This window comes from Schistocerca cancellata, chromosome 3 (assembly GCF_023864275.1).
Source record: "Schistocerca cancellata isolate TAMUIC-IGC-003103 chromosome 3, iqSchCanc2.1, whole genome shotgun sequence".
Classification (NCBI taxonomy): domain Eukaryota; kingdom Metazoa; phylum Arthropoda; class Insecta; order Orthoptera; family Acrididae; genus Schistocerca; species Schistocerca cancellata.
The window spans coordinates 327,878,355-327,904,910 of NC_064628.1; the positions used below are offsets into that span (position 1 = coordinate 327,878,355).

The 26,556-nt window shown below is 45.3% G+C and overlaps 1 protein-coding gene across 1 annotated transcript in view; it reads left to right on the forward strand.

Annotated features, from left to right (window-relative positions):
- The window catches only part of LOC126176292 (mite allergen Eur m 3-like), a 119,817-nt gene that overhangs the window by 79,153 nt on the left and 14,108 nt on the right, over window positions 1-26,556 (forward strand). Inside the window, exon 5 of the mRNA XM_049923443.1 lies at window positions 5,653-5,808. Within this exon, the coding sequence (XP_049779400.1) occupies window positions 5,653-5,808 (156 nt within the window). The remainder of the gene's footprint in view (window positions 1-5,652; window positions 5,809-26,556) is intronic.

Sequence of the window (26,556 nt, forward strand, 5' to 3'; positions counted from 1 at the left end):
TTAAACCGACAAACTATGGGAGGCTGTAGGGCACATCAAAACAAATATTTTTCCCTAATGTCATTTTTTCCTATGAGGAGTATTTAAACCGGTAGAGGAAGATTTCTTTTGCGACAAATTAATTAAACCAACAAAAAAGTCCAGAGGGGACATATCTTGGGATCGAGCAGGCCATGGTACAGGACCACCTCTGCCAATCCACGTTTCTGGGAACCGTCGGTCCAGGAATCGACGCACACGACGACTGAAATGTGCCGGCGCCCCGTCATGTTGGAACCACATGCGTCGTCCTGTAGGGAGCGGGACGTTTTCCAGCAATTCTGGCAGTGCTCTGGCGAGACAATTGTAATAGTGGCTGCCATTTAATGGCCTAGGTAGCAGATACGGCTCAATTAAACAGTCCCCAACAACACCGACCCACACATTAACGAAGAACCGCACTTGGTGAGCGCTAGTAACTGTGGCATGTGGGTTATCCTCACTCCAAACATGCGAATTGTGCATGTTGAAGACTCCATCACGCCTGAATGTTGCTTCATCGGTAAACAACACAGAGGATGGAAATGTAGGATGCATTTCACAGTGTCCCAGGTACCACTGCGAAAACCGTACTCTGGGTGGATAATCAACTGGTTCCAGGTTGTGGACACGCTGTAAGTGAAATGGACGTAAAAATTGCTTTGAAGGACAGTTCTTAGATTCGTCTGATTCGTCCCCATATTACGTGCAATTGCACGAGTGCTGATTAAAGGATCCCGCTCCACATGCTGCAAGACAGCTTCCTCAAATTGCAGCGTTCTTACCGTGCGACGGCGTCCCTGTCCATGTAATCTGTTAAATGACCCGGTCTCACGCAGACGTTGGTACACAGCAGCAAAGGTCGCATGATGCGGGATACGGCGATTAGGATATTGTTGTTGATAAACCCGCTGCGCAGCTCGTCCGTTGTGGTGCGCTACGTAGTACGCGCCAAGCATGTCGGTATACTCACTCCAGGTGTATCGCTCCATTAGTACAAAGAGAGACAATGAACTACTACACTGGTGGACAGCAGTTGCCTACAGCTGAAGAGCGTAATACGCCCTCTAACAACTGAAGATCGTAATAGGCCTCTAACAACAGAAGAGCGTAATACAGCCTCTACCGGTTTAAATAATTCTCATAGGAAAAAATGACATTAGGGAAAAATATTTGTTTTGATGTTCCCTACAACCTCCTGGAGTTTGTCGGTTTAAATACTTTTCACCCTGTATAGGCTGCAGCAGTTGTGTAGAGACACACAGCGTTGGTTGGCACAGACTAGACTGTTGTGGAAATCTCTATAAAATCAGTCTTCGGACGGAAGAGCAGAACAACTACACGAGTACATGGTGCTCGCTTTTAGACGTTGCGATAGATTCGAATGCTCTGGTGCACTACAGCGTCGGTCACATCACATCACAGGTTTATTGGTTTCTCTTTTCCTCCACTCACTATTTCAGTTCATGTTTTGATTAACAACACCGTTTACGCCTAAACATAATGTCTCGCTGCAGTCACTCTTTTCTACTACGTGCCATCCTCTTCATTTCTTCATATTTCTGACCTTCCCTTATCTCCAGATTACCTATTATTTTATTCCTTGATCTTCCCTTAGTTTTCCAAGTTAAAAATTTTTCCTTCCAGTATGTGTGTTCAGAAGGAAAAATTTTTAACTTGGAAAACTAAGGGACCTTTGCTGCTGTGTACCAACGTCTGCGTGAGACCGGGTCATTTAACAGATTACATGGACAGGGACGCCGTCGCACGGTAAGAACGCTGCAATTTGAGGAAGCTGTCTTGCAGCATGTGGAGCGGGATCCTTTAATCAGCACTCGTGCAATTGCACGTAATATGGGGACGAATCAGACGAATCTAAGAACTGTCCTTCAAAGCAATTTTTACGTCCATTTCACTTACAGCGTGTCCACAACCTGGAACCAGTTGATTATCCACCCAGAGTACGGTTTTCGCAGTGGTTTTTCCTTCCAGTATGTGTGTTCAGATGTGGTTCGTTGGCTGAACGGTTAAGTACCAGAAAAGGAAACCTACGGACGGGACGTTTGATCCCCGTCGGATTCAGGATTTTTGCCTCGCACTCATCACTTCTTTGACTTCTGCCAATGTTTGTTTGTGTTAAAAATGGCGAGTTGCACAGTGGTTCAGAGTCCATGTTAAAGTGTAGGTTGCCATGTGGTGTTGCAGTTCATTCAGAGTTGTTGGAAATGGAGGAACATTGACGGAGCTTTTTACAATCTCGCTTCCCACCCCATCCCACAAACACACACACACAAGTCAAATGTCTAGAGATCAGGTGACCTTGGAAGAACAGACGTCTGAAAGTTCTAACGTTTTTTGACGACAAGAAGCGATGAGGAGCTGGTTTGCAAACTTCCCACCTCTCTGCCTTAGGTTGACTTACTTGGTGTGCACAGCCGATCTTCTTCGTTGGATAGCCGCTCACGTCGATCTCCAAAAACTTCTTCTCCGAAGAATAATGCTGGTTAAGGGAATTTATCAGACTATGTATCTACTCTGGAAATAATTTGATACGCGAAGAATGCTTTTAGTTCAGTCATGGTGTATTTCAACTTCCACAAAAAACAAATTCACCACTTCTCATATAAATATTCGAATTCGTGCGAGTCAACCAAGTCGTCAAACATTAGACTCTATTAGGATGCATTTGCAATAGGGCTGCTTTAATAACAACCAGAAAATATTAACATGTCTTGCTTCTAGCAAGTCCAACACATGAATTACATGAATTACTTAAAAGTCTAATCTCATTTCTTCATTTGTCCTTAACAATCAACACAGTCACTAAACCAGCAAAGAATAGCACAGGCCCTTCTCTGCACATACACTGAAACTCTATGGATAGTACAGCAGGTACCTGTCGGCCGCCGCGTCCACATTTTGCTCGTGACTGTTTTTAGACCTGCACACATGAACATGCAATGCGCAGTAGGTCGGATTCGTCTCTCTCACACTTCTATTTAAAATATCGTGGGTTCGAGACGGAGGAAGGCCAACTGGTTCTAGAATTTACACGGAAATTCTCGAAGCACTACAACGTATTTGACCCCTTGGTATTTAAAAAAAATGCAACTTCTGTTCTCTAGAGCTCAGCATGGGGAGAATGGGTCTCCTTTATTCTGTTATTTACCGGACGACACTCACCTTTTTTTTCAGTCGCTGCATTCTGGAACACGACAATTACAGGAAAATTTATTAATCCGTTGTGTGGAAGAATACTTAACAGATTAATAAATTTGCCACTAGAAGACGAAACAAAGAAGGAAATAAAATGTAGACACTTCTTATCTGGGAAACATCTCGAAAAATTTCGACAAATTATTAAAAAAAAAAACGACATGGCCTTTGCATTTCAAAACACACACGGCCTCTAACACAAAATCGACAAAGGCAACTCGAAAATTCCCTTACACGACAATCACGGCGTTTACAAAATTCCATGTAACACATGCCACAACTTCTGTAAAGGAAAAACCGGTAGAAACTTCAAAAGTCATGTTCGCCACCAGCTTGCATGGACGATAGGAGGATTTTAACTGTGTGCTTTTCATCGATTGCGTGCATTTCACCAATTAAAGTAAGAGCATATGGACTATCAGACCAATTGTGTGATTGGATTGAAGTGTTCCTAGATAACAGAACGCAGCATGTCATTCTCAATGGAGAGAAGTCTTCCGAAGTAAGAGTGATTTCAGGTGTGCCACAGGGGAGTGTCGTAGGACCATTGCTATTCACAATATATATAAATGACATTGTGGATAACATCGGAAGTTCACTGAGGCTTTTTGCGGATGATGCTGTAGTACATAGAGAGTTTGTAACAATGGAAAATTGTATTGAAATACAGGAGGATCTGCAACGAATTGACGCATGGTGCAGGGAATGGCAATTGAATCTCAATGTAGGCAAGTTGTAAGTAGGCTGTTTAGGTTTTTATGTTGATAACGCGACGTAGCGCTCTATATGAAAATCACTGACTGTGCTGTGTGCAGTCTGTGACTGGTTTGCATTGTTGGAATATTTGCTATTGTAGTGTTGGGCAGTTAGATGTAAACAGCTCGTAGCGTTGCGCAGTTGGAGGTGAGCCGCCAGCAGTGGTGGATGTGGGGAGAGAGATGGCAGAATTTTGAGAGCGGACGATCTGGACGTGTGTCCATCTGAAAGAGTATATTTGTAATACTGGATATCATGAATTGGTATATATATATATATATATATATATATATATGGTGACTATTGAACATTATTAAGGTAAATACATTGTTTGTTCTCTATCAAAATCTTTCATTTGCTAACTATGCTTAACAGTAGTTAGTATCTTCAGTAGTTATAATCTTTTATTCGGCTGGCAGTATTGGCGCTCGCCGTATTGCAGTAGTTCGAGTAACGAAGATTTTTGTGAGGTAAGTGATTCATGAAAGGTATAGGTTATTGTTAGTCAGGGCCATTCTTTTGTAGGGATTATTGAAAGTCAGATTGCGTTGCGCTAAAAATATTGTGTCATTTTAGCGTTGATCAGAATAAGTGAAGAGAGAAATGTCTGAGTACGTTCAGTTTTGCTCAGCTGTTTGAAAATCAAATAGCGTAAGAGGTTTATCAGCACAGTAATTCACTAATTTTTCTAAGGGGAGGTTTCAAAGTGTAATGTGCAGCGAATACATAGAAAGAATGATCCTTTATCATTTAGCTACAATACAGTAGGTCAGAAACTGGAAGCAGTTAATTCCATAAATTATCTGGGAACAGGCATTAGGAGTGATTTAAAATGGAGTGCCCATATAAAATTAATCGTCAGTAAAGCAGATGCCAGACTGAGATTCATTGGAAGAATTCCAAGGAAATGAAGTCCGAAAACAAAGGAAGTAGGTTACAGTACACTTGTTCGCCCACTGCTTGAATACTGCTCACCGGTGTGGCATCCGTACCAGATAGGGCTGATAGAAGAGATAGAGAAGATCCAACGGAGAGCAGCGCGCTTCTTTACAGGATCATTTAGTAATCGCGAAAGCGTTACGGAGATGTTAGATAAACTCCAGTGGAAGACTCTGCAAGAGAGACGCTCAGTGGCTCGGTACGGGCTTTTGTTGAAATTTCGAGAACATACCTTCACTGAGGGGTCAAGCTGTATATTGCTCCCTCCTACGTATATCTCGCGAAGAGACGATGAGGATAAAATCAGAGAGATTAGAGCCCACACAGAGGCATACCGACAATATTTCTTTCTACGAACAATACGAGACTGGAACAGAAGGGAGAACCGATAGAGGTACTCAAAGTACCCTCCGCCACACACCGTCAGGTGCCTTGCGGAGTATGAATGTAGATGTAGATGTAGAACTGTGCGTATTTGATCGACTGGATTTTCATCAAGACATGTATACGTGGGGAGTCCCATTTATGCTTTGACTTCATCTAATGTAAGATGGCAGTTTTATAGCAAGTTCCAGAATATTAGATGACGGTAGGATAAGGCTGTTGAAACCAGTCATCTCGGAGCAATAAAAGTGTCTACACTGCCATAGCGGCGTATGAACTGTGTTCATTTTCATAGACGTAGGTAATGGTAACTACAGACAATGAATGCTTTGGCCACAGGAGGCGGACAACCAGCCGTCGGAGCGGCTGCAGAAGGCGGAGCTGCGCATCGTGAACCAGGAAGAGTGCCGGCGCGTGTACAAGACTGTGGGCGACCGAGTGCACGACACCAACCTGTGCGCCGGCGTGGCCCAGGGCGGCGTCGGCGCGTGCCAGGTCAGCCCCGCTCTTCAGCCACTTGTTGACCGCGTCCCCGAGCTCGTCGTCCGTCTCCAAGTACTGGGTAGCTAGCCGAGCCTTCGTCGTGGGGAAGGGATGAAAGTCGCTGATGCCAAGTACCGTCTGTATGGAGGATGTTGAAAACTCTTCCAGCAGAAAAGTCTGAGTTTTCCCATCGTTCGATCAGCACTATGGGATCCACACTGTTGTGAAGGAGAATGATTACTTCGGTAGTCAACCTGCACCGTTTATCTTGGACAGATCTACGTCTTTCGCAAGAGCGTTACTCTCATTAAATTTCTGTTAGAATTCTTTTGTGATTTCAGAAAACTGTAACCATCATTTTGCCCTTCGGTAGCGCCTACTTGGACTTTTTTGGGCTTATTGGGAAAATGAGTGACCATCCACTACTTAGACTGTTCCTTAGTTTCAAAGTTCAAGTACGGCACCCACGTCTCGTCGACCAAAAATTCCTCCCCCTCTTCATCTTAGTGCCGAAGGAATGTCACGGGCAAACACTTTCTTTCAGTTTTGTGAACATTGGTCAGATATTTTGGTATTCATCATGCACAAAACTTATCGATACCTAACCTCTCCGTGACAGTGTTGTCCTCGAAATATGAGGCACACATTCAGAAAGTTCGGAGATTGTGAACCAGCATCTCTGAAGCTCAATTTCGTCAACATGCTACACAACTCCATCAGTCACTTGCGAATCTCTCCCTCTACCATTTTTATCACGCACATACCGGGTGATCAAAAAGTCAGTATAAATTTGAAAACTGAATAAATCACGGAATAATGTAGATAGAGAGGTACAAATTGACACACATGCTTGGAATGACATGGGGTTTTATTAGTACCAAAAAAATATAAAAATATTCACAAAATGTCCAACAGATGGCGCTGCATCTGATCGGAATAGCAATAATTAACATAACAAAGTAAGACAAAGCAAAGATGATGTTCTGTACAGGAAATGCTCAATATGTCCACCATCATTCCTCAACAATAGCTGTAGTCGAGGCATAATGTTGTGAACAGCACTGTAAAGCATGTCCAGAGTTATGGTGAGGCATTGGCGTCGGATGTTGTCTTTCAGCATCCCTAGAGATGTCGGTCGATCACGATACACTTGCGACTTCAGGTAACCCCAAAGCCAATAGTCGCACGGACGGAGGTCTAGGGACCTGGGAGGCCAAGCATGACGAACGTGACGGCTGAGCACACGATCATCACCAAACGACGCGCGAAAGAGATCTTTCACGCGTCTAGCAATTTTTATTGGTTCTAATAAAACCCCATGTCATTCCAAGCATGTGAGTCAATTTTTACCTCTCTATCTACATTATTCCGTGGTTTATTAAGTTTTCAAATTTATACTGACTTTTTGATCACCCGGTATGTGCGACCAGATTCAATTTTTTTGCATAAACCCCGGGCAACGCTATTACTCATAAACCAATCCTAAACGCACGACACAACCGTCGATGAATCTTGGTGGCACTGCCTCCTTCTTGCTAGCAGGAAGCGAATGACAGACCGTATATCTCAACTGTCGGGAGACGCAACAACACGGTCCACTTCACTGACTTGCAGCTTACACACGGACGATCGCAATAGAGCGCTGACTGATGGAACGTGACCTTCAGTCTCCTTTTCCAGCCACACATGTACAATGAAGCTGCAAACATTTGTTTATTTTTAATAGTCAGTAGGAGGTTAATTTGTGAATAACCCTCAGTATGTTAGATAGAAAAAGAAACTGAATTTGTCTGTGGTATTAAAACAAACTTGGTTTATTTGCATGTTTGAAGTAGCTCCAAATATTCCAGACTGTAGATGTCACTCTTTCCTACCGCCACCCCATCCCTCTGGCCCTTGGGGTCAAATCTCATCAGGATATCATCAATCAGCCTAGTGCCTCCGAAAACAATGGATTCGAATATAATGTCGCTCGTTTTGATTATTTCTCTATGTCACACACTTCAGATCTGCTTAGCAGCCATTAATGAGCTAGGGATGCCAATTCTCAATATTTTATTTCTTTTCAGTAGATCATACACATAGCAGATTTCTTCATAACTGCTCCAGGCGTTCGAATGTCACTCTCACATGTCACCACATTACCTTCCCAGACACAGGGGCAGTAGCAGTATCTATCTCATCCAAATGGCAACTGTCTCCTGGTACTAAGTCATGTGTTTACCAAGATTAGTTGATATTGCACCAGGCGTTCAAGCGCTATTTCGGAACGTGGGTGACTTACGGATTATGAGGAAGTCACATGAGATATGGTTCTACAGAAGATTTCCAGATATTAAGTAGTTCGAAAAAAAAAGTAACTGCTCCACAGATTTGCCAAGGGAAATAATTCCTGGAAAATGCTTAAATAGAACAACTAGAACTAGACGATGATAGAACATCTGTCACCACATTAGGGAATAACTTCCATGGCACTACAGGGTGCCATAGAGGCAAAAAAAAATTGTAGTGAAAGACAAAGACTAGATAATATTCAGCTACTAATTTGGGACGTTAGTGTAAAACACTATCCTCAGATGAAAAGATTGTCACATGAGGCTAAATCGTCGTTCGTTGCATCAAACCTTGTCAGAAAACCGGAAAACACACACATCCATTGTTATATGTTCTGATGAGTGGGTTTGGTGCACCAGTGGTCAAGACACTGGATTCGTTAACAGAAGACATTATCAAGCGAAAAACAATAAAAAGTGTTTAGAGAAACAAAACTAGGTCCGCGCACTTCTTGGACAGGATATTAAAAGAAGAAGGTTTCCAGTTTATGTTTATTTTCCTATTAAAGCAAAGACAAAGCGAGAGTCGAGACATTGTATTGTCTCACCCAGCTGATCATATGTTTCGCCGATACAGTAACTTGACCGATACAACCGACTCAATATCAACTGAATGATTCAAAATCTACTAAATGTACAACGTCATACTGTGGTCAATGGAAAAGATTGCTGGCAAATGTCAAGAAGCAGTTTACGCCCAGACTGTGACATAAACTATTTTTATAATGCAATATGCAGATCCTGATAGTTATTATAGTCAATCCTTTAACGCAGCACGAAAAATGCAGTCAGTATTCACCACTGCCAATGAATACACTGGTAATTACACCTTATTCTGTTTTCCTCTTAATACGGTGAGGGAGATCTGTTATTTCTGTAGCCGTGGTGGTTTTTTAGCTGGCTCATGACAGGGAAGTGAACGTAGGTGAACTTGAGTGTCGTAATGTTGTTTGGTGCTGAAAGCCATCTCTGTGCGCACAACAGAACCATCAGAGAGGCCAAGCTGTGTACCTTAAAAATTTCTTTGTGCGAGACGTGGAAAGGAATCTTCTTTAGCTAGATAAAAATGAAGGCCAGGTGAAAACGCATAGCTTCGGAAAGTGGGACAAGCCGTTGAGCAGTGCTGTGTGGCACAGGAATGCTTGCCCAAATGCTAGTAAAGGGTTTTGTGATTGGCTGACAGTAATTATATCGATATAAGGGGCGAGTTCTCACGCATGCATATGTGCAAAACTTTTTCCCTGCCATGGCTAGAAATCTGTCACGTAATGGGAAAGATTTTCTGCATTCTTCCCCACACCTCACCTTATTCTGGTCAGAAGTTGCAAGATCTGCTGCAATTGGAGGGCAAGCTTCTGACACTGGCAGAACCCCCTATGTTTCTTAGAGTAAAGTCAGAGAATGTTTGCGGCAGAGAGATTGAGGAAGACACAGCTGCTGAGGACATTTTCAGAGAGACACATCTCTGACTTAGAGCAAAGTGCAGAGGGCAATCTGGACTCACACTTTCCAGCCGCTACTGCAGCCATCTTCCACACTCGCACACCTTAAGAGCGATAACAATGCTCTTCTGCTGCAGCCACCAATGTGAGGGGGACACAAAGCTTGTTCATTTCCATCAGGGTTTCATTTTGCAGATTTGATATTCGGAGAAAGTGTGGTGTTCATGCTTTCGGTTTTGATGACTTTTCTTTAAATCAATAGCCTCTCTCCACATCATTGACCATACTTGTGACATAGTTTCACACTGCTTTTACGAATCCATCATCCTGTGTCAAGGTGATAATTCGAACATGCAATCTCTTGTCCACCACTTAAATGTCTGTGTAGTTGGTTCACTCTTTGTTTGAAATCTTATGGCAGTAAATCAAATTGTTATGGTGGCCACTAGTTTCGTTACTAGTCTGATGGATCTCTTAAATAGTACACCCCTGGAAATGGAAAAAAGAACACATTGACACCGGTGTGTCAGACCCACCATACTTGCTCCGGACACTGCGAGAGGGCTGTACAAGCAATGATCACACGCACGGCACAGCGGACACACCAGGAACCGCGGTGTTGGCCGTCGAATGGCGCTAGCTGCGCAGCATTTGTGCACCGCCGCCGTCAGTGTCAGCCAGTTTGCCGTGGCATACGGAGCTCCATCGCAGTTTTTAACACTGGTAGCATGCCGCGACAGCGTGGACGTGAACCGTATGTGCAGTTGACGGACTTTGAGCGAGGGCGTATAGTGGGCATGCGGGAGGCCGGGTGGACGTACCGCCGAATTGCTCAACACGTGGGGCGTGAGGTCTCCACAGTACATCGATGTTGTCGCCAGTGGTCGGCGGAAGGTGCACGTGCCCGTCGACTTGGGACCGGACCGCAGCGACGCACGGATGCACGCCAAGACCGTAGGAGCCTACGTAGTGCCGTAGGGGACCGCACCGCCACTTCCCAGCAAGTTAGGGACACTGTTGCTCCTGGGGTATCGGCAAGGACCATTCGCAACCGTCTCCATGAAGCTGGGCTACGGTCCCGCACACCGTTAGGCCGTCTTCCGCTCACGCCCCAACATCGTGCAGCCCGCCTCCAGTGGTGTCGCGACAGGCGTGAATGGAGGGACGAATGGAGACGTGTCGTCTTCAGCGATGAGAGTCGCTTCTGCCTTGGTGCCAATGATGGTCGTATGCGTGTTTGGCGCCGTGCAGGTGAGCGCCACAATCAGGACTGCATACGACCGAGGCACACAGGGCCAACACCCGGCATCATGGTGTGGGGAGCGATCTCCTACACTGGCCGTACACCACTGGTGATCGTCGAGGGGACACTGAATAGTGCACGGTACATCCAAACCGTCATCGAACCCATCGTTCTACCATTCCTAGACCGGCAAGGGAACTTGCTGTTCCAACAGGACAATGCACGTCCGCATGTATCCCGTGCCACCCAACGTGCTCTAGAAGGTGTAAGTCAACTACCCTGGCCAGCAAGATCTCCGGATCTGTCCCCCATTGAGCATGTTTGGGACTGGATGAAGCGTCGTCTCACGCGGTCTGCACGTCCAGCACGAACGCTGGTCCAACTGAGGCGCCAGGTGGAAATGGCATGGCAAGCCGTTCCACAGGACTACATCCAGCATCTCTACGATCGTCTCCATGGGAGAATAGCAGCCTGCATTGCTGCTAAAGGTGGATATACACTGTACTAGTGCCGACATTGTGCATGCTCTGTTGCCTGTGTCTATGTGCCTGTGGTTCTGTCAGTGTGATCATGTGATGTATCTGACCCCAGGAATGTGTCAATAAAGTTTCCCCTTCCTGGGACAATGAGTTCACGGCGTTCTTATTTCAATTTCCAGGAGTGTATATGCAAGTTAAGTGCGGTACCCCTACTCTCAAGTTTAATTGGACCATTTCTAGTAATTTTTATTCAATAAGACGTTATACATTGTGTGACATAGTCCCTCTTAAATGTGAAAGATCTTATGGGAGCTTCTCTGGCTTGTTGGTCTCCAGGGATCAGATGTCTAGTATCTTAGGGATACACGAAACAGCTTGACCAGCACCTCACACAAGGAATACATATAATAACAATTGCGTGACGTACACTGCCTGACAGAAAAAGTGAAACGACCAGAACACGTGATTGGATGGCAATGTAACTTTGTACAAGTACATGCCATCAACGGGTATGTAAATAATTAGAGTTTAAATTCTCTGAGACAAATAGAGTGGCCATCAAAGTGCATAAGTGTTGTTCATGTTTAGTGTTTTTACCAGGCATGGTAGGGTGTATAAGGAGCATGAGCAGCATCAGATGTTCAGTGATTACTATGAAGGATGCGGAAATGCTGTGTACTGGTGAGAGACAGCGTTATCTGCATATGACTGAGTTTGAAAGGAGCCTCATTGTGGGTGTCCAGCTGTGCAGCTAGTCGAATGATGCAGTATCCATATATATGGGGCGTTAGTATATTACAGTGGCCCTATAGTGTAATGCATCAGGGCAGGCATAATCATTGTCAAGGTTCCAGCTGACCACATCTGATCACCACAAGGAAGGATCGCCATATTGTGCATCAAGCACACTGGAACCCCTCCACATCTGCACATACCATCTGAGAGCAAGTAATGGACTTCCTGCAACTTTCTGTGCCATTCCACACCATTGGTGGGAGACTAGCAGCACGATAGTGCTGTCTGAGTTTGCTCAGTCACTACCAGCTGTGATGAGAAATCGTACCGAAAGGCTCCCAACATCATGATGCCTGGAGAAACATCTCTGTGCCTCTCCATAATATTGGGAAAATGGGAAAGCAGTCCCATATCGCTGCTATACCCACTGACGAGGTTCATGTGGGGTCGTGGAGAATCGTGATTCATAGTGAAGATGAAGTGCTGTTGTGGAGGGGAAGCAGGGACTGCTGATCAGTGGTGTCGACCAATGATCAGCAGTCCACGCTTCCCATTCACAACAGCACTTCAGTCACACCCCTTTGTGTTGTGGTGCTAACGACAGCATACTTAAGGGACAGTATTTGCATAGTCTTCGACCAATGGTGCTGGATGGTACAGATAGTTGCGAGGAGTCAGTTACTTGTCCTGGAATGGCAGGTGTAGGTCTGAAGTGCTACGATGTGCTTGGAGCAGAATTCTACGATCCTCACATGTGTTACTCAGACGTGGTGGACCACTGGACTCTACGACGAGTATGTCTACCCTGTTGTTTCCTTGCAGTTCAAAACCAGATCACTGTCACATCCCAATTTCCCACAAACCAGGATACTGCATATTCGACCAATTAGCCAAATGGAGACGCACAATGAGGCCCGATTCAAATTCTGTCAGGCGATGATAACACTATCTCAGTGATCATTCAACATATGGCGCTGTTCACGCCTTTATACACCCTACCATCCTTGGTAGCAACACTAAACGAACGGCACTAATGCACTCTGGTGGCCATTTTGCTTGTCAGTGAGAAATGCAACTCTGATCTTTAACTTGCCCACTGCTGACGTCTATGGGCACAAAGGTACTGTGACATCCGACCAGGCGTCCTGGGTGCTGCACTTTTTCTGTTAGGCAGTGTATAAACTATTCGATCAAAAGTATCCAGACATATATTAGTGGATATTAATATGGGGTATATCCACCCTTCGCCTTCATGACGCCTTGCACTTTGATGGGACACTTTTGACGTGGAGGAATGGCGCTGTCCATTCTTCCTCAAAAGCCGAAATCAGAGATGACAGTGATGTTGGATGTTCCGGTCTGGAGTGAAGTGGTGAAGTGGACCTTGCATCTCATCCCTAACGTGTTGCTACGGTTGAAGTTCAGACCCAGGGCAGGACAGTCCAGTTCAGGCATGTTATTGTCCGCAATCCATTGCCTCACAGATGCTGCGTTTTGTCAGTGTGCCTTGTCATGCTGATACAAAAGATCGTCATCTCCGAACAGTTTATTTGCTGTATGCAGTACACCACACAGTAAAATGTGTTCATATCCTTTCGTATTTAGCATTGCTTTAAGCGCCATAACAGTCCACAGCCTAATTACGAAAAGCACCCCGATACCATAACGCAGTGTACACCCTACTCCACTATTGACCCTCCACATAATGGCAGGTATTGTTCTACAGGCATTCGCCAAACCCAGACTATGCCACCGTATCGCCACAAGGTATATCTTGAATCAGCACTCCAAACCACTCGTTTACAGTCAGTCACTGGTTCAAAATGGTTCAAATGGCTCTAAGCACTATGGGACTTAACATCTGAGGTCATCAGTCCCCTAGACTTAGAGCTACTTAAAACTAACGTAGCAGCAGCGCGGTTCCGGACTGAAGCGCCTAGAACCGCTCGGCCACAGCGGCCGGCAGTCAGCCACTGGTCAGTGGCGCCGCTCCGCTCTTTACGCTCCCTCAAGTTTGCTCAGCGCTGACTAAGGAAACGTATACCTTATGGTGTGTTGCTCTACCGTTGTACCCCATTCTTTTTAACTCCCTGAGCAGTCATTATGTTAGCTTGACCGCTGGTGGCGCTGTAGACCTCACGGAAGATTCCTTCCGGTGATTTTAGGCAATTTTTTTACAGCCGCCCTCTGCAGTGCTCGACTGTCTCTGTCCGTCAGTACAACAGGCCTGCCCGGTCTTGGTTTGGCTGTGGTGGTTTCTTTGCGTTTCCACTTGACAGTCACATCACAGACTGTCGACTTAGGCAGTTTAGCAGATTTGAGATGCCCGTGTGGCTTAGCTACTTAGGTGATGAAATCTCTGCTCAGTCCCATGAGCAATGAGTAATTCTTGAGTGGGGGGCTGGGGCTTATCGCTCTCAAGATACGGACCAGGCAACTAAGGCACACAGCAGTTATCGCTCTCCAAGGCTTAAGGTTATACGTGTTTCACAAACTGAACTACAACTAAACTCCGTCCGAACACGCCTCATAAGGCCCACAGTACCGATTGACCCTCGTGTTATCCTCAGCCGACAGGATGCATATGTGTTTCACAACATACTTAGAAATGCAATACTGCTCAGCTTCATATACTGTGAAGTAGATAGAGGTACAGAGACCAACAACCAAATACAACAAGTGAGTCGCTTTAACTGACATGATATATCGGGCATTAGCTCCACTATAGTTCAGAATTTTCTGAAGTTCCCTAAATATGAACTTTAAGTAATAGCCACTGACAGATTAAAAATAGGAAAACAATCGTAACAATACAAATACTACAACAGACTTCATCTGGATACCACAGTGACATAATTGAAAACTTCAAAAACCAGCGATCCCCAGTTAAAACTAATCTGGAAACCCACAGAACCAAAAAAGGCAAACTTAGTGATAAAACAATAAATATGACCAACAAAGCCTAGCGATGTACGAGTATTCGAAAAAATTGGAGAACTGAGCCCACTCGAATCCGAATGTGCTGCAATATAACCGCGAGCAATGTGACCATATTTCTGCTTACTAACACGCAATTTAAGGATATAATTGCCTTCAATTGATATCCTTACACAGGAATCAAAGCTGCTCCTAGTGAGTAATACTGACAACAATGGTCTTATACTCGGTAAAATGACAATGATGCATCACCAGTACATGAGACTTAATAGGTCCAGGCTAATCGGCGCAGCACTCAGTATTTTAAGAACAACTAGAGCAACACCAACCAAGCTTAGCAAACGTGACGTGAATTCCTATCAAAGAAACGTAAGCACAACAACATATTACCAAGAGATAAATGCTTAGATCCTCCTTGTAGTCCCCTAACAAAACCTAACACCAGCAGAAAAACACATCACTGAACTTCCGAACATCGATAGCCGATAGCTAAACAGTTCTTCAAGGACTCTAAAAAATCCACTCGCAGCAACCCTCAAAGACAGTAACGTGTCGATGACCCACCACTCTTACCACTACGAAGTCTCCGCCCAACTCACCAGCGCTCCTCTGGGTAATGCTAGAGAGCATCGCTCGCTTACCCTGTATGTCACAGTTTGAAGCAGTGGGCCTTTTAAATTAACTGTAGGCCACCATAGCTGAAGCTGAAAGGAAAACTTGTGGGTAGTGACATACGGCACAAACCCCTCTCGCTATTTGTGTGACCACTGGTCACACAATTCTCAAGGACCCTCAACTTGATTTATTTCGCATCCACTTCCAGCTATGTAATATGGACGCTAACTACATCAACTTGTTTTATTCCAATCAACTGAACTATGATAGGTATCAAGAACCCGATTATATCAAATAGTTCCTTGACCCTTGGTAGTAGTACTTCGTGATCTTGTTGACAGCTCTACTCATAGCCTGATGTCCGCCCCAGATAGCTGAGTAGTCAGCGCTACAGAATGTCAGTCCTAAGGGCCCGGGTTCGATTCCCGGCTGGGTCGGAGATATTCTCCGCTCAGGGACTGGATGTTGTGTTGTCCTAATGATCATCATATCATACCCATTGACGCTCAAGTCGCCGAAGTAGAGTCAGATCGAAAGACTTGCACCCGGCGAACGGTCTACCCGACGGGAAGCCCTAGTCATACGACAGTTAACAGTTAGTTATTGCCTGATAATTCTTAACGAACACCACGTCTCCCACACGATACAGATTTACCTGACGTCCCACTCTGTATTTCTCAGCTCGCTGCCGATGCTCTCTATAAAAGTTGGCCGTAGCTGTCTGCAACTGCTGTGCATTCTTTCGACACTAATCTGATTGGGCAACAATTTTGTATCCCTTAGAGATTGCTGAGGACTGAGTTGACTGTAAAAGTAAAAAGCATTTGAGAATGAGTAGCCTTATGGGCTTGACGCCTGACAGTGTCAAAGGCAAATATGAGGCAGTGCAGCATCTCATCCCACTTACTTTCACTACCCTCATGATAAGCAATCAATGCCGCCTGAATATTCTGGTTAACTCTTATGGCTTATAATGAGTTGTGGTATTAGGAAGTGGTTTTTTATGCACATAGATTGAAGTGGCGAATGAATATTTGTACCAGTGCGGAGAATCGAACCTGTTTCTCCTGTTTATTAGACAGTTACGTTACCCACTAAGCCACGTTGACACAGCGTTTCACACAACTATACGGATTACCCTGGCGTGCCTCCCTCATCGATCTCAATTCTTTCTGCCACCCCAGCCTAATTTAAATTCTGCCTTACACATGAATTGCCAAGGCTCTCCATGTTCTAGAAAACCACCTCGGAATCGAATGTAAACGAAGGATCCAGGTACTTATTCAAATGAAATGACAGAATTTCAGAGACTTTACTGGTCGCATACAGATTACTGTCGATGCTAAGCTGCTATTCCAGAACATGCAGAGCCTCTGCAATTCTTTTCATGTATAAGGAGGAATTTAAAGTAGATTGGGGCCGCCGTGAGAATTTGGGTCGAGGAGGAATGTGTGCCAGAGTAATCTGCGCAGTAGTGTGAGCCGCTTTGCCAAAGTGGCTTAGTGGCTAACGCACCTACCTAGTAAGCAGGATACATGGGTTCGATTCCTGTCCTTGGTACAAATTTTCATTCGCCGCTTCAGTCTACACACATGAAATCATATCTGTATGAGACCAGTAAAGTCACTGAAATTGTATCATTTCATTTGGGTGCAATGTGGTTAACGCCCGAAACAAACTAAAAATTCCTGAATAATTTGGAGCAAAAGGAAGTTACTTTACAACTAACGACAGCTTTGCCAGGCCCAAACACAATATACATTTGTTGTAAACCCTGCACCTCTGCTTGTGCAGTAGCATCCCGAATGTAAAACAACCAAGCGAATCCGGAAAACGTGTCGACCTAGACCACAATATACACTCCTGGAAATTGAAATAAGAACACCGTGAATTCATTGTCCCAGGAAGGGGAAACTTTATTGACACATTCCTGGGGTCAGATACATCACATGATCACACTGACAGAACCACAGGCACATAGACACAGGCAACAGAGCATGCACAATGTCGGCACTAGTACAGTGTATATCCACCTTTCGCAGCAATGCAGGCTGCTATTCTCCCATGGAGACGATCGTAGAGATGCTGGATGTAGTCCTGTGGAACGGCTTGCCATGCCATTTCCACCTGGCGCCTCAGTTGGACCAGCGTTCGTGCTGGACGTGCAGACCGCGTGAGACGACGCTTCATCCAGTCCCAAACATGCTCAATGGGGGACAGATCCGGAGATCTTGCTGGCCAGGGTAGTTGACTTACACCTTCTAGAGCACGTTGGGTGGCACGGGATACATGCGGACGTGCATTGTCCTGTTGGAACAGCAAGTTCCCTTGCCGGTCTAGGAATGGTAGAACCATGGGTTCGATGACGGTTTGGATGTACCGTGCACTATTCAGTGTCCCCTCGACGATCACCAGTGGTGTACGGCCAGTGTAGGAGATCGCTCCCCACACCATGATGCCGGGTGTTGGCCCTGTGTGCCTCGGTCGTATGCAGTCCTGATTGTGGCGCTCACCTGCACGGCGCCAAACACGCATACGACCATCATTGGCACCAAGGCAGAAGCGACTCTCATCGCTGAAGACGACACGTCTCCATTCGTCCCTCCATTCACGCCTGTCGCGACACCACTGGAGGCGGGCGTGAGCGGAAGACGGCCTAACGGTGTGCGGGACCGTAGCCCAGCTTCATGGAGACGGTTGCGAATGGTCCTCGCCGATACCCCAGGAGCAACAGTGTCCTAATTTGCTGGGAAGTGGCGGTGCGGTCCCCTACGGCACTGCGTAGGATCCTATGGTCTTGGCGTGCATCCGTGCGTCGCTGCGGTCCGGTCCCAGGTCGACGCGCACGTGCACCTTCCGCCGACCACTGGCGACAACATCGATGTACTGTGGAGACCTCACGCCCCACGTGTTGAGCAATTCGGCGGTACGTCCACCCGGCCTCCCGCATGCCCACTATACGCCCTCGCTCAAAGTCCGCCAACTGCACATACGGTTCACGTCCACGCTGTCGCGGCATGCTACCAGTGTTAAAGACTGCGATGGAGCTCCGTATGCCACGGCAAACTGGCTGACACTGACGGCGGCGGTGCACAAATGCTGCGCAGCTAGCGCCATTCGACGGGCAACACCGCGGTTCCTGGTGTGTCCGCTGTGCCGTGCGTGTGATCATTGCTTGTACAGCCCTCTCGTAGTGTCCGGAGCAAGTATGATGGGTCTGACACACCGGTGTCAATGTGTTCTTTTTTCCATTTCCAGGAGTGTACTTGTGAATATTAAGTTCTAGGCCAGGGGAGGACAGCTTTTCAGTCGTAAGAGTCAGAAATTACAATTTATAAAATTTCAGAGTTTTCAAAGAGTCACAAAATTTTTTCTTGTCAACAATAAATAGTACTTGCATAAGAAACTTCCTGGCAGATTAAAACTGTGTGCCCGACCGAGACTCGAACTCGGGACCTTTGCCTTTCGCGGGCAAGTGCTCTACCATCTGAGCTACCGAAGCACGACTCACGCCCGGTACTCACAGCTTTACTTCTGCCAGTATCTCGTCTCCTACCTTCCAAACTTTACAGAAGCTCTCCTGCGAACCTGCCAGGAAGTTTTATATCAGCGCACTCTCCGCTGCAGAGTGAAAATCTCATTCTGGAGTACTTGCATAAATAAAGGTTTTGACGAAAAATATATATATATGGTATTTTTACAGAATCACTTATTATTCAAGTAAAATCTTAAAACAATTAAAGATTCACTTACAACACTAACTTCTACTTCAGTAACAAACAATTGAGCAAACAAATTCAATGGGAGCGACGGCTTTGCATGGTTATTCAAGCAGAAAATTTGAACTTTACTAAACAATTTAACATGTAATTAAAAATGAAAAAAAAACGATAACATACATTCGAGCGAACAAATTCAATGGGAGTGTTGGCTTTGCATGGTTTTAGAAAGTTTGGATAAATTTGGCTCATAACTTCTTGTTTTAAGTTTCAAACACGACTCTAAATTTTCATTCGTTAGTTGGCTCCTTACTTTACTTTTAATTATATTCATGCAAGAGAACGCTTGCTCGAGCGAATATGTCGATCCGAAGACAGTCAGCACTCCAAATGCCAACTTCTTCACCTCACTGTAGCGATCTGGAAGACCATTCCATGCGTCGAATATAAGTGCCTCAACTCTCGGCATTTCTTTAAGGCTGTCCACTTTTGTTGCGTTACGTACATACATTTCTGGACTTCCAACTCTTCCAACTTGCTTTTCAACTCTGTGAATTTTCCACTCCACAAAGCTTTACTTTTTAAATTGATCAGTTGCATTTCTAGAGATCCACTATCAACTCCCAATGGCTCAATGCGGATTTCGTTACTATTTGTGTTGGGAGGATTTACTATGAATGCTAGAGTGGATTTGTTGGCTTTGAATTGCTGAAATCTGTCAGCAAATTCATCTTTCCTTTTTTAAATAACTGTGCTGAACTAACTCGAGTCAACAGTTGCACTGGTTTTATCGCGATATTGCTTTAGAAATTGAAAATTAAGTAATTTACCGCTCTGAATATCTTCTGAAAAAATAATTAATTTTCTTCGAAACAAACCAATTATTCTACCAAAACATAGGCTAGGTTTCCCTTTCCTTGCAGTTTTAGATTCAGCTCATTTTATTTCGCCGTAAAGTAAAATGTTTGCAGCCATTCGCTGTTCTCTAATTCAGGGTGATTTATGCCTTTTTCATTGAGGAATGTATTTACTTCATTCAAGCACAAAGCAAAACGTTTCAACACCTTACCGTTGAAAAGCCATCGCACTTTATCGTGAAGGAGGAGGTCGGAATACTGAGTGTCCATTTCGATCAAGACTTCATTAAACTGACGATGGTAGTAGAGTGTTTTTGACAAGATGCTGTTAACAATCTTGATTACCAAATTCATTGCCTCAACTATTTCGGCAGGAAATGTTTGCACACAAAGCACATCTTGGTGTATTATGCAGTGAACCGTAAGAATTTCGTGATTTATTTTGCTCTGAAGAATCGTTGTTGTCCCTTTATTTTTTCCTTTCATACTCCTGGCTCCATCAGTTGCTATTGAAACGATTTTATTTGAATCAATCTTATTATCGTCGAGGCATTTCTGCACGGCACTCGCTATGTCTTCCCCTCTGGTTTGCCCCAAGAGCGGTAGCAATCCTAAAAGTTCTTCTTTCTGACCTTGGGAAGACATATACCTCACAAAAAGGGAAACTTGTGCCGTGTCTTTTATATCGCAAGACTTGTCGATAAAAAGCGAGAAGACAGAAGCCAGTTGACTGTCTTCCACCTACAAATGTGTTACATTTGAAGACATTTTACTTATTCTATCTTGTACTGTTTTAGCGGATAGTGACAAATCTTTGATTTTTTTCAAGATTTATGATTTGTCTTTGAAATAACGAAATAGTTCTTCAGATGCACTGTGAAGCAATCATTGACATACTCGGCATCTGTGAATGGTTTGCCTTTTTTTGCAATTTCTAGTGATACCACGAAGCTTGCCAGATTAACATGACTTGTAGGTTGCGTCCAGTTACTTAACATGGAACTTGATTGCTGTACTTGTTTCTGGAGCTCGTCGACAGCTTTTTTTCGTTATTCGCCGGCTGGATATTTAGTAGCAAACTGTGTCTCTCTAAATTTGATTTCTTATTGTGTGCGAGTTTTTCGTGGCAAATGCGACAAGTCGGAAGGCCATCTGAGTTGCATATGAAAGCGAACGACTCCTTCCAATCGCAATTAAATTCTCGATGTTCTTCTTCAGGTTTTTTTTGTTTGTGTGTGTGTGTGTGTGTGTGTGTGTGTGTGTGTGTGTGTGTGTGTGTGTGTGTGTAGATGCCATGCTTGCGATGAAGCTGTGATAAAGAATTTTTAAAATCATTATTCAGGTATCCAAAACAGCATTTGACAAGTTTTGCAATTATTTACTATGTCAACGTATATCTACGTAAATGCATACGAAAAGCTGACCTTTAAAATACACTCCTGGAAATGGAAAAAAGAACACATTGACACCGGTGTGTCAGACCCACCATACTTGCTCCGGACACTGCGAGAGGGCTGTACAAGCAATGATCACACGCACGGCACAGCGGACACACCAGGAACCGCGGTGTTGGCCGTCGAATGGCGCTAGCTGCGCAGCATTTGTGCACCGCCGCCGTCAGTGTCAGCCAGTTTGCCGTGGCATACGGAGCTTCATCGCAGTCTTTAACACTGGTAGCATGCCGCGACAGCGTGGACGTGAACCGTATGTGCAGTTGACGGCCTTTGAGCGAGGGCGTATAGTGGGCATGCGGGAGGCCGGGTGGACGTACCGCCGAATTGCTCAACACGTGGGGCGTGAGGTCTCCACAGTACATCGATGTTGTCGCCAGTGGTCGGCGGAAGGTGCACGTGCCCGTCGACCTGGGACCGGACCGCAGCGACGCACGGATGCACGCCAAGACCGTAGGATCCTACGCAGTGCCGTAGGGGACCGCACCGCCACTTCCCAGCAAATTAGGGACACTGTTGCTCCTGGGGTATCGGCGAGGACCATTCGCAACCGTCTCCATGAAGCTGGGCTACGGTCCCGCACACCGTTAGGCCGTCTTCCGCTCACGCCCCAACATCGTGCAGCCCGCCTCCAGTGGTGTCGCGACAGGCGTGAATGGAGGGACGAATGGAGACGTGTCGTCTTCAGCGATGAGAGTCGCTTCTGCCTTGGTGCCAATGATGGTCGTATGCGTGTTTGGCGCCGTGCAGGTGAGCGCCACAATCAGGACTGCATACGACCGAGGCACACAGGGCCAACACCCGGCATCATGGTGTGGGGAGCGATCTCCTACACTGGCCGTACACCACTGGTGATCGTCGAGGGGACACTGAATAGTGCACGGTACATCCAAACCGTCATCGAACCCATCGTTCTACCATTCCTAGACCGGCAAGGGAACTTGCTGTTCCAACAGGACAATGCACGTCCGCATGTATCCCGTGCCACCCAACGTGCTCTAGAAGGTGTAAGTCAACTACCCTGGCCAGCAAGATCTCCGGATCTGGCCCCCATTGAGCATGTTTGGGACTGGATGAAGCGTCGTCTCACGCGGTCTGCACGTCCAGCACGAACGCTGGTCCAACTGAGGCGCCAGGTGGAAATGGCATGGCAAGCCGTTCCACAGGACTACATCTAGCATCTCTCTGATCGTCTCCATGGGAGAATAGCAGCCTGCATTGCTGCGAAAGGTGGATATACACTGTACTAGTGCCGACATTGTGCATGCTCTGTTGCCTGTGTCTATGTGCCTGTGGTTCTGTCAGTGTGATCATGTGATGTGTCTGACCCCAGGAATGTGTCAATAAAGTTTCCCCTTCCTGGGACAATGAATTCACGGTGTTCTTATTTCAATTTCCAGGAGTGTATAATCTATCAAAATACATTTTGCATCGATATTTCCCAATCAAAAATACTTACCTTGATAGAATAAATAATTCTCCAATAATTGAATTACTAAAATGAATAAATTAGACACGAAACACTGTTTGTCTCACTCTGTGGCCGCCGACTGGCATGAACGGACTTGTCAGAACTCAGAACGTGCTTATCGCGGTGCGACAGTGACGAATGTCACGGGGGAGGGGTGCGGTGAAAAGCGAGAACAATGAACTGATTGTGAGGGATAGAAATGGTGCCTAATCCTCGTTAATCGATGCAGAACTATTAAAAAAATTTTTTCTTATAAAATAAATAATATCTGCGCATGGAACTAAAGAGCCGCAGCTTCACATCCAAAGAGCCGCATGTGGCTCGAGAGCCGCAGGTTGCCGACCTCGGTTCTAGGCGATGCTCTTGCAAAGTCCACATATAATTTTTCAAAGGGAGTCTCTACTGGGCTGAATGTCACGTAACCGCTCTTAGTGTCTTGCGCTGGCTTACTCACAGCACAAATCTGACAACAGTTTACTCTAGCCGTAATGTCCCTGGGCTCGATCTCGAGTGTGATAGCTTTATTTGATTTTACGTGTGCTAACAGTCGCCTAATGTTGGCAGCGGGCGCTCTGGTGGCGCCGTAGTCGATTTTGGCGGGGCTTCTTCTAGCGGTGAGCGGAGGAGCTTGCGACAAAGTTGGCCCAGGAAGCGAAACAGTGAAGTTGTACTCCGTGGTTCTGGCTTGTTGTCCGCGTCAGTCAATGTTTACCAGCGGAGTTGCACGCAGAGTCCGTATGGAAAGTAGGTGCAGCCGTGGTAACGCTGATGGCCGAGCGTGCTAGGTACAAGAGCTGAGTCGTTTCGAACGTACTTGGCTGTTTCGGGACGAGGTGTGACCTGGTATACTCTGCAGTATGGTGGCTGCAGATGAGGGGGTCTTTTGCGGAAACTGTTGACCCAAAACTCTGGACGCACCGTTTGACAGGGTACTGTTTGCAAAAAGTGGGTGAGCATCGCGTATTTTCGATCCGTGAGCTGCTCCCTTGAAAACGAGCTGTTTTCCTGGGCCACTTTCTCCGTGTGTTATTGTCCTAAAGATTCACCTTGAATACAATTTTTAAATTTTATTGTGGTTTTAGCTGTCAGTTTCCGACCCACATTTACTCTCTGCTTGACTTCTAAATTGTAATTTCTTTTTTACCTCATTGTGAACTTTTGTGCACTATAACAACTTTTGAGAAAAAACGGCACCAGTCTCCTAAATTCATCCTTTGCCGATCATCTATTAATCACTGGACACGTGCCTAAAGCCATTGGCGATAGCAATATTCTGCATACCGAAAAGAAGGGGCATATGTTAGATGTTGTAGAGGAATTGGAGATTTTCAATCATCTATCTTGTCATGATGACCTCATTCTCAACGAACAGCTGCAGCTGCGAAATAAACACTTTTTCGATTGTATAAACCCGTCGCTTGATCTTTGATTCAGATTTCCTCATGCAGTTTGCCGAAATGTTGTTTTCTTGTTACGTCTTTGCTGTTTTCTTGTATGTCATAACTGACGTTTTTTTTACGTTACTAAATGTATCTCTGTTTAAAGCAGATAAAAATGTAACTTCATCTTATTATTATTAGCGCTTACGTTAGGCCTGAATCAGCTTCATTACAATTTCATGTGTCTCATTTTGAATGTACAGTAGCCTAGTTGTTCCTGCGGCTACTAGATGGCGCTCGTAGCAACACCATGTTTACTTGCCCACACATTCTAACGTGGGCACCTCAGTTTTGTTGCAACCCGTGTTCACCCAGGTACGAGCAGCCCTTAGCGGCTCACCATCTTATCTTATTTACAACTTTTCATGACGTCGCCTTTCCGGCTTAGACTTTTTTTTTTTTTGGAATGTGACTTGTAATTACTGCATCTCTTTCCAGTCATTACACACTTTAGTTTATTAATGTCTTATATACCTATTATGTTTTAGAACAGTTAGTTTAATTTTGAAGACGACGCTCATAGTAGCGTCGAAACCTGGTCAATTTTGACTTAATATTTCTAACCGAGGGCTTATTTGTTCTAATATATAACAAGAACGTTGCTTTAAATCATTTGTCTACTGCGGTGCGGCAACAGATTTATTTAACATTTCTATATTTTATTGTAGTTTTAATTATGAGTTTCTGATGCCCATTTTCCTCTCTGATTAACTTCTAAGTTGTTCGCCGCTAATCTTATCACGAAGTGTAATTTGTTTCGCCGGCCGCTGTGGCCGAGCACTTCTAGGCTCTTCAGTCCGGAACCGCGTTGCTGCTACGGTCGCAGGTTCGAATCCTGCTTCGGGCATGGATGTGTGTGATGCCCTTAGGTTACTTAGGTATAAGAAGTTCTAACTATAGGGGACTGATGACCTCAGATGTTATGTCCCATAGTGCTTAGGGCCATTTGAACCATTTTGTAATTTGTTTATCTCTTTGTGAACTGTTGTGCACTATCACAAGTATGTAAGCTGTTTGCTATAAATCATTTGTCTGTTGTGGTGCACCTACAGAGTTATTGAGTTTGTTGTAAACTGTAGCTTAGTTAAATTGATGAAGCTGAAGCTTTCCAGTACGTCAGTGTCTTTTAAATATCCTCAAAGAGTTAGATACCTACAGTTAAGATCACAAGTCTTAAATTTTAGTTGTTGCCTAGTTTTTTAAGGTTTCTAGTTTTTAAAGAATTTTCTATCTAGTACTAAACTTTAAGGTTTCACTATTCATGGTCTTGATGCTGAGTTGTTAAAAGAAATCCTTAGGATTTTTTATCCAGGTTATTTGTGCCTAATTCTGGCTGGCCTTAATACACTCCTGGAAATTGAAATAAGAACACCGTGAATTCATTGTCCCAGGAAGGGGAAACTTTATTGACACATTCCTGGGGTCAGATACATCACATGATCACACTGACAGAACCACAGGCACATAGACACAGGCCTCAGAGCATGCACAATGTCGGCACTAGTACAGTGTATATCCACCTTTCGCAGCAATGCAGGCTGCTATTCTCCCATGGAGACGATCGTAGAGATGCTGGATGTAGTCCTGTGGAACGGCTTGCCATGCCATTTCCACCTGGCGCCTCAGTTGGACCAGCGTTCGTGCTGGACGTGCAGACCGCGTGAGACGACGCTTCATCCAGTCCCAAACATGCTCAATGGGGGACAGATCCGGAGATCTTGCTGGCCAGGGTAGTTGACTTACACCTTCTAGAGCACGTTGGGTGGCACGGGATACATGCGGACGTGCATTGTCCTGTTGGAACAGCAAGTTCCCTTGCCGGTCTAGGAATGGTAGAACGATGGGTTCGATGACGGTTTGGATGTACCGTGCACTATTCAGTGTCCCCTCGACGATCACCAGTGGTGTATGGCCAGTGTAGGAGATCGCTCCCCACACCATGATGCCGGGTGTTGGCCCTGTGTGCCTCGGTCGTATGCAGTCCTGATTGTGGCGCTCACCTGCACGGCGCCAAACACGCATACGACCATCATTGGCAC